The 12,415-nt window shown below is 34.3% G+C and overlaps 1 protein-coding gene across 2 annotated transcripts in view; it reads left to right on the plus strand.

Moving 5' to 3' along the window:
* The window catches only part of LOC149797135 (uncharacterized), a 33,259-nt gene extending 22,197 nt beyond the window's left edge, over nucleotides 1–11,062 (plus strand). Inside the window, exons 7-8 of one of the 2 annotated variants that reach the window (XR_016421775.1) lie at nucleotides 1,777–4,194; nucleotides 4,284–11,062. Coding sequence is in view for 1 of the 2 variants with exons in the window: in XM_089961808.1 (XP_089817934.1) it covers nucleotides 1,777–2,559 (783 nt within the window). In the remaining variant the exon portion in view is untranslated. Of the gene's footprint in view, nucleotides 1–1,776 lie in introns of both variants that reach the window. The other variant, XM_089961808.1, reaches the window with a different exon arrangement.
* Nucleotides 11,063–12,415: the final 1,353 nt, after the last annotated feature.

Below are 12,415 nucleotides of genomic sequence, written 5' to 3' on the forward strand. Positions count from 1 at the left end.
CTGATGCCTATATCTTTTCTGCACAGCAGCTCCACCACCTACAGTAAACATTATGGATGGCTTGCACTTGTGGAAATTAAGAACCTATTGATTTGGGGGTCAGAGGTCAACGTCACTGATTGAAGGAAGAAAAATTGTTTTTGGTTTAATGGCAGTTTTCAGTACATAGACTATTCAAAGCCCAGGGAAGAATGTTTTTGCATTTCTCTTTCTACATCAAATATCTCGACGAAATTTTCTGGTTATTTTGCACTTAAGGTAAGGAAGAAGTCTTAGATTTGGGAGTCAGAAGTGTTAATGTTAAATGTTAATGTGACTGAAAGAACAAAAATGGTTTCCACAATAATATTTACATATTTTATGGATAGCTTGTGAAGGAAGAAACCTGTAAATGTTGGGGTCAAAAGGTCAGGGTCACTTATTGAAAGAAGAAAAAATGGTTTCTACATAAACACATTAGTTCTGTAGCAGGGATAAAAGTTTGTGGATGGTTTTTTATTTGGGAAAGGGAAGAAACTCATTGATTTGGGATCAAAAGGTCTAAGGTCAGGTTACTGTTTCTGAGAGTAGAAGAATGGTGTTTGCACAGAGATTTTGGTTCTTGACCATGCACCTTCACAAAGGTTTGTGGATGACTTGCATGATGGGTATAAAAAAAGCCTAGTTATTTTGGATTTCAAAGGTAAAGATAGCTATGACTGAAATAAGAAAAATTGTTGTTAGTTATAATGGTTACAGACATTGAGGATGCCATGAAACTTTACATACATATTCAAGAAATGGTCTTATTTCTATCAGTAGAGTAGCAGTCCTTTCAAGAGACTCTTGTTTTATGATCTTTACTTCTAGACAACATACCTTGACCAAATTTTGTGGAGGTTTTGCACTTAGGGGGGTGTTGATTGGGGATCAGAAAGTCAAAAGTCAAAGTCATTGTGGTACAAAGAAATCTTGTGTTTATGCATAACTTTTGTTCTTCCTTGATCAAACATTGTGAACGACTTGAAGTGCCAAGATCTAGTGAAGAACTGAAAACTTTGTGGGGAAATTTCTCCTTTCATTTAAAAGATGGGGTCAATTTTCTTAACGGAGGCTTGATTTGATGAAGAAGAGCTTGAAAATATGATAAAATATTTGGTTGATTTTTGTTTGGCATAATGACCAAAGGGTCAGGCCACTGAGACCAATTGGTTTGTAATCTCTTCAGGTGCCAGCACTGAGCACTCTTAAACATGTTTTGGGCATATAATGGTACTTTTGTTAGTTATACTATTTTGTTGTTATAGAATTTCATTAATAGAGAATAGTTTCATTTGTCTCTAAAGTCAGAATAGAGAAACACCCAGATTTCAAGGCTTTTGGCCTGTGGTAAATATCCATACAATTTCCAACAAGAGTATAAATGAATTGCTGTTTTAGAAAATATTCTTTATCAGATTAATAGCTTAATGGGGATTTCTTACAATTGTCATTCTGATGTCTGTTTTTATGTGTGTAATTTTTATTGGTTAATGAGCTGAGTAAATGCATTATAATGCGCACACACACACACACACACACACACAACTTATATTCAGAATGATAATCCATGTTTTCTGCATGTGTTCATGTATGTGTAGTGTTATTATGTGTTATGTTAGTTTATGTATAATGTTGTTACATGTGTAATTTTATTGTATGTGTATATATTATTATAAATCATGTTGTGCAGATCTTCCGACATCTTAAATGGTTGATATCTTTAACTTCCAAGTTTTCTATCTCATACATTTTCAGGGAGAAAAGGAAAAAGGTGGACAGAATGGTGGCCAAACAAATGAATCTAGGCCACAGACAGAGGTTCCTTCTTCAGGTTCATCACCCATGGCACCAAACCAGACCTTTGCCGCAACATCGATACCAAACATATTCCAGTTTCCTGCTCAAAATGGCCAACCTCCAAACCTTCAATTCCCATTTCCATTTCCTTTTCCTCCATTTCCTCAGTCCATGCAACAGTGGGAGCAGACAGCAAGTGGTCGGGCAGGAGTTCCAAGATTTCCAATGCCATTTGCATCCCCTGTGCTGCCACCTTTCTCTCCAATGATGGGGCAAGCAGGTGGTCCATCAGTTCCAATTCCATTTTCTTATTGGCACCAACCTGTCCAACAAGTGCAGCAGCAGCAACAACAACAACACCAACAACAGCCAAATGTTCAGCAAGGACAGACCTCCACTTCCATTATGTCTTCCATATCTTCCAATGTTAACAGTGCAGAAATACAATCCACAACTACTTCTACGACAGCAGAAACTGCAGAGTCAGCTACATCAGAAGTTATCAGTACTGCTCAAGAAGTCCAGCAGACAGAAATTGGAGGTTCAAGTAGGGTCAGGCAGAGGAGACTAGAAGGTAGTTCCCCAGGCCAACCCATTATTGTCAGACAAGTGTCACAAACTGCCGAGCTTCCTGTACAGGCCAGGGAGTCCATATGGACTCCTTCATTTATCCTGATTGTCATTCTGGCCACTGCAATAGGATTGATCCTTCTTAGGAGATTATGCCTTATGGTTCTTTGATCACTGCTGTAAAAAGATGATGCCTTATGGGTATCTGATCACTGTGATATAAGAGTATAGTACTTGTTATTTGGTATGGTTTTGAAAAGTAGAAAGATGGTTTTTGAAAGATTCCAGTCCCCAGATTTACCCGAGTGACATTAAGTATACACCAGAGACATTAATTTGGTAAGAACTCCAGTCAGATTTAAGAACTCCAGTTAGATTTAATAACTCCAGTCAGATGTAAGAACTCTAGTCAGATTTAAAAACTCCTGTCAGATGTAAGAACTCCAGTCAGATATAAGAACTCTGGTCAGATTTAGATCTCATCCGGTTATGGGGACTTTCTTAAATAAGTCTGTCTTACATTATGTAATGTATTTTTAAAGTAATCAGTAATTAGGTGTTAATTACATGCATATGTAATAAAAACACATTAATACAAATCCCTGTGATCAGACAGCTGAACTCTTATTCTACTGTATTTTGGTATGTATAATGCATGCCCCAATTTTAGACTAAGCATGAAGTGAAAAGCATATTTAGTCAGCACAGATTACCTTTGAAAATACTGTTCTAATCTGCTGAGCTTAGATCATGGTATAGTCTCTGTGATGCATCAAATACTGTGATTTAAGATTAGAAATGTAGAACCAATTTTATTTTCAAAAGAAAAATAATCTAGTCGCTGCATTGTTCATATACTTAGCACATTGGAGTATTTGCTGGTGCTGACTACCTTGAAAAACACAAAGCTGAGTAATTGAAACATTGATCAATGTAAAGTCACAAAGAAGTATTAAGTACTGCGATTCATGAAGAGATTTTAAACAAAAAACCAAGTTTATTTTCCGTAGAAAAGTAAATAATACAATAAATTACATGCTAGTTTCACCATGTTACTATAATGTGGTATTTTGTACAGCTTAATAGTATTCTTGACAGAGTAGATGAACAATTTGCTTGTGTTGCATGAATATTTTGGCTCCAGTCAAAGAACAGAAATTACTTAGAGGGCACTCTGCAGATATTTTGAACTTCTGAGAGGGTGGCAGGTGCAAATTGAGCATTTATGTCATGCACAATTTAGGGAATATCGGTATACCTCTATGTTACTTTCATGTACTGTAGTTGAAGTTTCTCTGGATATTGTACTTTGGTAATTGTACATGAGCTAAGAAAACAGGTATTAAAATAACTGCTCCCTTGTGCTCAAATATGAACCTGAATTAATCTGAAGTACACTATCTTTAGCAAGTATTAAAATACGGAAAAGGAATTTTTGCCAGACTAGACAGTACCAGCTTCTGAAAGTGCAGTGAATGAATTACCACATATATTAAATGTAGAAAAAGTCCAGGGAGTGAAAATGACCAAGCAAAATTTAGTTTCTTTAGAGATGCATATCTGAAGTAAGATCAAGCCATGTACTCTATAACCCATATTACACACATCAATCATACACCAAAATAAAGGGAATTAATAGTTCTTGTTAACAATACCCAAAATATACAAGGTCTTTTTCAATAGCCAGTATAACCAGTGAGGAAAATGGGGGGAAATCTTTTTCTTTAAAAATCTAACCCTACGTAGTGCCCCATCATAGTGTTGAGATGAAATTACACTATTAAAACAGAGAACAGGACTATTGAGGTTTGTAAGCATTAGTTATTTCATATTGAGGTTTGTAAGCATTAGTTATTTCCTATTGAGGTTTGTAAGCATTACTTTTTCTTATTGAGGTTTGTAAGCATTAGTTATTTCCTATATTAGGCTATTATTAATGTAGTTACAATGCAATTAATTCATTATTTCAGAAATACCTGATTTGTGTTGGCAGCTATTAAAAAAGTGTGTATTATAAATACCAAAATACAGTAACTTTTTGAAATCCAAACTTAACTGTTGGTGAAATTGAGGCCAGGGACCATATTCACAAGGCTAACTTTCAGTGCATACACTTACTCGGGTGTTGTTTCTGTAATACCATATATTGCTTACTCAGTTTGTATCATATAAACTATCCGTATTCAGCGTGGATATTATCTGTGTACACGTAACTTGCAGTTTTTGGATATTCGATATATGAATATTTTCATGTAAGTGAAGAATTTTAGTTGCACTGACATGAAAAGCTGTGTTAATATTCATTGGCTAGTGTATGATTTAAATCAGACCTATGTTTGCCATTATTCAGAGATAGATTCATTTAGACTGGAAAGATTGTTCTATTATTGCACATTTCAAAGGAACTTTGTGTTGTTGTTTTTTTAAAATTCAAAGATCTCCACATTGTGCATTTTATTTCTTTACACAAACATACTGTTCTATATTAAATATCCTCAGGAGTCAATCTAATGATTAGAATTTATGTATGTTTTGATACCCCTGGCATTAGAAGGGTAATTTTTGTCCATCAATCTGTCCATCCTTCCATCATCAGTCTTGTGAATGCAGCAAGTCCTGCAGTCGTTATGGGATTGCTGTGAAACTTGGTAATCGTGATGATCACCTGAAGATCCACATGTTCACAAATTGTCGTGCTTCCAGTTTTTATAAGAGTTTGTCCTTTTTCAATTTCCTCTGAATGAAGAGTATGACAGAATCTTGTGAAGATTTCTAGTCGTGCACCTGTTGTCATCATTTGAATCATGTGCATATGAACAGATGACTGTACTTTCAGTGTTAGAATTATTGCCCTTTTTATCTTATAAACTAAATATGTTGTCATTATCATGCGTTTTGGGTGATTCCTCTGCAACTTTGTACATATTATGGGCGTCATATGAAGATGCATTATTCAACAAATCATAGTAATCATTTGTTTATTTATTCTCCATTTGGAGGTTGGAGCTTGATGGTGTGTATGCAGCTGGTCTCAGTTTTCAGTGAAACTTTGTACACGTTTTCATCATCGTCAGAATATGGGCACTTCAGTTAATCACTTTGCCCCTGCAGTTTTTGTTATTGTTATTACCCTGATTTCTTTGCAGTTTGATGTAAAATATTACAGAATGTTGATAACAAAACTTGGCTTGAATTTTTTCATGGATTGCTGTGAAACTTGGTACCTGCTATGGTAGTCTTCTGAGAATGCACATTTCGCCAAATCACTGTATTACCATGATTTAGTAATGACTGTCCTGAATGTAGTGTATGACACCTCTCTGCTATTGCAGTATTTTTTTTATTGCTCTGAAACTTACATGAAACTTACTACATATTATGGTCATCATCATCATCAGATGTGCATATTGACCGGTAGTTGTACTCGTGCTATTTTTGCGACAGGTGTTAGTACTTTTGATTTCAGTTACAGTTCGATGCAGTATATGACAGAATCGTCTGAACTGAACTAATCTTGCAGTTATTAATGAATTTCAGTGATTTTTGGTATAAAGATGTGCATACTGGTTAGTGTAGATGCCAACAGGTATCTGGTTACTTGGGTACCTATGACATAATAACATGGTTAATAAAATGGGCAGTAGGGTATCCATTTACCTTGTACAAGTTTTCTGTCAGTGTTTGTAAAGGCAGCACTTAATTTGTTTTCAAGATGACAATTCATTTAGTTGAACTGAAAATAGATGTACTTTTTCAGTGCCAAGCAGAGGTCTGCCTCTTCCAGTAAATAATTGACCTTAATCCCAATGGTTGTTTTCCTATATGACAACTGTTTGATTTGTGCCATGAGTGTGGTACAGTGGCAAGTAAAAGAAGGTAGTTTTTTATATCTTGCTGCACAACTGATGTGTTGAGTTGCAAACTTGGATAGATGTCACAGATTGTATAATCAAAGTGTTACGTATAAAGCTCAAGCTCAGTCTCTAAATAAGTAGATGCATATGACATTGAGACCAAGGAAAGGAAGTTAGACAATATTTATGATAACTAGACCATAACATTTACTAGATGATGATGGAATGATGTCAGAACTTTTTCAGAAAATGGGGATGAATTCTCGGACTCTGTAGTGATATTATAGGATACTGAGAAATAATAACAAAAAATGTTGACTTAACTTCAGGTTTGTACACATTTAAAACAATTTCCCTTTGATCATGTGTTCTGATTGTTAGGATTGAGGGGTACCCAGTAGAAGTTTTCTAAAATTTTGGCAGCTTTACTGGTCATTGTGTTTGAATGATTTTTGTAAGAGTTATGGCCTTTCTTTTACTTGAAGATGTGGGCAGTTTTTCTCGGTTGTTTTCAATTCAGTACTATAGGCTTTTTTTCCATCCTGGGGTTAAGTTGGGATGTGGAAGAGGCAGACAAGCAGAAGATATTTATGTGATCGAATTGCTCACCATACTTCGAGTTGTAATTATAATAGAAGACTGTCAATCATAAAACAACATAATTTTAACTTTAAAATCCATATTTTTCTTTTTTCCTGATTCTTTACTTTTTGAACATTGCCATGGTGAGCACATAACTGGTATACATGAAGTGGGAATAGATACTTGAGGATAAAATTTGTTTGATTAGTAATTTTTATTTTAAACTCAAAATGCTCAGTTTATTAATTTAATGTGTGGCAAAGCAGTACTAATTAGCAAAAAAATCTGTCCAATTTCATTGGGAACAAATTGAGTTTTCTACAGTGGCCAAAATTAATCTTGGATGTTATTTTATAGGTATGTGAGAATTTCATTCTAATTGGACTGACGGAACACCACAATTGCAATTAGCCAAAAAACCACAACCTTTTTGAAATAAGTGAACAGAAGAGTAATCATTAATTATAAAAACCAGCAAAATTGATGTTAAAGCACAAAATGTATTTAAAAATATCAATAATTTCAAGTAAACAACTGAAAAAGGAGTGTGGTTGATATTAGAAATTCAGACAGACTGCTGTCTTGTGTGTTATTAATTTAATTGTGTCGTATCAACTATTTTACAGTGGTTCACTTGAACAAATGCAAAATCTGTCCCATTTATTGTAACCAGTCAGATTTTGTTGAAAAAATATTGCAACAATATATTCATCCAGACGAAAATGGTATATATATATATAATATATACTTACTGTTGGTTTTGCTTAGAATTCCCTATTACCTGCTTTTAAAGAACTTTATGATTTTCTATTACATCAGTAATTTTGAACTGTTTAATTATTACTTGACACCTGTCCAGTTTAATGTTGCAGACAAGAATGGAAAGTCCTAATTTGTTTATTGTAGCTGCTTTGTATTAAAATATATTCAGAGTCCAGAGTATTAAAGTTTAATTCCTTTAAATCCATTTTTATACTCCAAGGCTGCCATCACATAATGCCAGAGTAAATCATGGTCCACAGTTTGATTGAATTCCTGTGTATAACTAATTCTTGACTGAGATTTGCCAGTATGTTATGTGGTGGGAGTTCTGGGTTTGCTCTGTTGTACACTGTTGGATGCATCGATTGTTGGAACATACTCAATTTTTTATCCTTATTCAGATATTTTGTCCATTAAGTAACTACTGTTATGATGAAACAGACTTTTTCCCCTGTTAATTAGAACATCATTCTTAGGCATTGGGAGTTTTTGGTTTTTATATTTTGAAATAATTTCACTTGTATACATTATTTTATGAATAATCAGGTCCGAGGCAATTTTGTTTGTGCATGATAGTGTTAAATATTTAATTTGAATGTAGAAAGAGAGGATGTTAGTAAAAGAAACTCATCATATATACTTTAAAAATAAAAAAGAAATCCAGTTATCAGAGTTGTGCTACTCATTGACTTTGTTGATGTTTCTTGAGGTTTTGGTTTTTGCATATATAATTACATCGATTAAATTTGTGTGCTTAAGTAGTATAGTTTTTCAGAAGTAAGACATGGATTTAATTTATTTTGCTGCTTGCCAGTGACAACAGCAACTGTGTTGAGCAGTTTGCATTAAAGTTTTTGAACATCACTTACCTTCTACATCAGTTGCAGTATTCAGCAATACATTTGGTATAATATTGCTAATAGGTCTTTGATATGCTTAACTCTTACTATTAAGTTTACTGCATTGTGGTAAGAATGTTGAAGTTTCTGAAAGTGTCACATTTTTATCAGTTTTATTCATCTGAACATTTGGGATAGTATTTACTATGTAACTAAAGTTTGGGATAGTCTTACTATATGACTTAAATTTGGGATAGTGTTTACTATATGACCATAACCCTAAAATACCATGTTTAACAGAATGCCTGAAGTGTACATACCGTAAGAAAAGCATGCCTGATTTGGTCAAAACGTGCATAAAAACTGTGGCTTGTAAAATGCAAATGTCTACATTGTAGCATGCATTGTCAGAGTGAAGTAGCCACTAAAATCTACAAAGACCATAATGATTCTCTCAAAACCTATCCTAACTGTTGTATTGGTACCACTAATCTTTGTGGGTTAAATGAGTCTGAAAAATGATCTGACACGTCTTTTATTAAATGTGATCATATTGGGAAAAATTAACTGCATAAGGGAGCTAACTTCTAGTATGCGCTTGTGAATGATGGGAACGCTGCATGACATCATCAGCACCTGCTTGGTATGGTTCACTTTTGCCTCATTAAATGTAAACAGATCATATATTTGTTTACGATAGACTTCTGTTATGGGTTGTGACACAAATATTAGATACTGTCATGTTTTATCGAGCCGTTCTTGGTATGACCTTGATATAGCAATCATTTTTGGAATTTGCATCCAGTGTCCAACCACACTGGATTAAGCATAATGTTCATGATCTTTCACTTTTCTTTTTATGTCTTTTCTTGGGAGAAAGAAAGGTAAACTTGAGAAAAAGATCTTGTACTGAATCATGTATTTCAGTGTTGTATAGAAGAATATTTTACCACAGAGATCCATTTTCAAGATTGTATCTTCCTACGTTGAAACCTACCTACTAAGAACATTGAGTTTTACAAACCTTGACCCATAAAAATGGCGTTAAACCCAACAACAACAGCATTTGTACACTTAGTTCAACTACACTTCTATCAGTACTAATGTGAAGTGAACACATTCCTCCCGATTTAAGACTTGATTTAGCTGTACTGGACTGTTTTTCAGCACAAGTTTCTTATCATTACTCTGTCTAAACTACATGGAAGATTGCCATGAAACTTTATATACAGATTCATTCTGTAGTCTAGTTGCTTTAAAATAAAAACTACAACTCAGTCATTATGGCCACCGCAGCAGCCATCTTGATAGTCTTATCACAGCTACTCTTGAGCAGAAAGTCATATTGTCATGGGATTTTCACCAGAAGACTTCAGATGTATGGTTGATCATAAATGAAAATGATTCTCACTGTGGTGGCTATGTTGAAAATCTTGTTATCGTCGATCCTGAATGGATAGTCGTATCAGCATGGGGTTTTCACCTGAAGACCTCTTATTCTGTCTAGTTGATCCTAAATGAAAATGAAGCTGTTTGGACTTCCATTACAGCCACCATCTTCCTATTGCTACTCTTGAACAAAATATATTGATTCACCTCTTGTGATGTCTATTTGGTCCTAAATGAAAATGATGCCACTCAGACATCCAATACGGCTGCCACAGTGGCCATATTGTAAAATGTTGTCCTTGCTTCTCTTTCATGAATGGTTATGTCAGCATGGGGTATTTACTAAAAAAACTTGTGATATCAAGTCAGTCTTAACATAAAAATGGTGCAAATCTGATATTCAATATGGCAACCACTTTGAAAATCTCATCATTATTTCTCCAAAATGGAAAGCTGTATCATCATATAATTTTTCAGCAGAAGACTATGATATCTTGTTGGTCCTGAATTAAAATGGTGCCAGTCTGAAATCCAGTATGGCCACCATGGCTATCACTACTTCTCTTAAACGGAAAGTCACGGAAAGTCATTCTGATATGGTCATTTCATCAGTTCTTATTTTGTTTAGTTGGTCTTAAATAAAAATGATGCAAACTGACCCTCAATATGGCCACCATGGTGACCATCTTAAAATCTTTTTATGCCAGCAAGACTGATGATCATATCAATCCAGATTGGATGGTCATATTGACAAGGGTTTTCAACAAGACTAATAAATGTTTACTTTGTCCTACACGACTACAACTGTGTTACTTAACTGCTGAAAATTAAAAAAAAATTATTGATGAATGATATTGGAAGTTCTTTAGGGCCAATAGAGCATCTGTCCCTTATAGGCACCCTTACTTTGTAGATTTTTGTTAATTTGTTGTGACATTTTTTTAAACTTCAAAAACCAAGATTTAAGTAGCATCTTATTGGAGGATAATGAATTTATTTTAGGATTTGTAGCTCCTGAATATAAATATCAGTTACAATGTATATTAACATGCTTTTTCATTACTGGTCAGAAATCTGTTAAAGTCCGTCTAGTATTCTCACTTTGTTTTCCTCATGTTATATTTTCTCTGTGTTTACTTCATACAGTATTCTGTATATTCAAATTTATGATCATGTTATTAATGTCTATTTGTTTATTGAGATACATATTCTTGAAATTTGAAAATTAAATGAGACTTGGTAACAGTATGCGTATTGTTTTCAAATTTTAAAATAAAATACATTTCTTTTGTAAGTTGATTGCAAGTATCCTTCACCATGGAGTACACATTGGAATCACAGGAGTTGATGCAGAGATTATTTTGTTGGACGTATTTTTCTTGGAAATCTTGTTACAGGGTAAGCAATGGAAAATCCAAAGTGTTGGGAATTAATCAGACCAATATGCAGCAAAGAACAGGCTCATCTGTTATCGAGATCTATCTCACTTTTATAACCATTTAAACACATTAGGCTTTACAGATCATCTCCTCATTTTCCAATAATTGTGTTTAAAATTTCAATGGTATGGTTGCTGTTTGTAAATATATTGGACTTGATTAATTGTTGTATCAGACTCTTAAGCTGCTTGCCATCCATTTTTTAGCTGACCCTCTTTTTGGTCATGCCTCAATTCCTTGTCCAAGAAGGTTACATTTAGTATTGGCCAGGTTTCAATCAACTGTCCAAGAATGGTATGTTTAGTATTGGTCATGTCTCAAGTAACTAAGAAGGTACATTTGGTGCTATACAATATAAAGTACTGCAGTGCTTCCCACAGATTATTGCTTATCGACAGGCAGTGCATTTGGTTCCACTTAAAAGTATTTAATGGAAAATATATCTTTCTCTTCCACAAATATTTTGACCAAATCTTTGCTGATCCACTGGCCAGTTACATGATATACATGTGCCATCTCAATGGATCTCTTAAGGGTTAAGTGGAAACCACCTTTTCAAATTAGATAATTAGCAATATCTATCTTGTGATCACTGGATAATCGAGGCGACTGTTAGATAATGTGTTACTTATGTTCTGTTTATTTACCTTCAAGGGAGTGTTGAAATATACCTACACAAAAGCTGTCATTGTAAAGGTCAGGGAAACTTGTTTTTAAATGGATTTATTGAAGAAAATGTTTGAAGGACAGAGTTCAAATTTGTAGAAATCATAAATGTACCTTTTTCTATAACTGAGAAACAAATCATATGGCTCTAAAAGGTATTGGTATTTTAGATAACAACTTGATAACTGCTTTGCTTATAGCTAAATCTTAGAATTTTAATCATACCCACAAATTGGCCATTGGCTGCTAGTTATAGTCTGTCCCCAGCCTTTAGAACACTACATGACTGCCCTTGCCCCCAATACTTATGGAGGTTAGCATTTACAAAAGTCATTTCTCACTGCAAAACAAACAACCCGCTATATAGTCTGTGACATTCTTGATTGTACATACTACAGTATCAGACAAATGGAGCTAATACAAAAACTTTATGTAATCACTAAGCATGAAAAATAGGTCACTGTGACATATTTGCAAATTAAACCCTTTAAATTTC

This window comes from Sinohyriopsis cumingii, chromosome 6 (genome assembly GCF_028554795.1).
Source record: "Sinohyriopsis cumingii isolate HCF-2022 chromosome 6, ASM2855479v2, whole genome shotgun sequence".
Classification (NCBI taxonomy): domain Eukaryota; kingdom Metazoa; phylum Mollusca; class Bivalvia; order Unionida; family Unionidae; genus Sinohyriopsis; species Sinohyriopsis cumingii.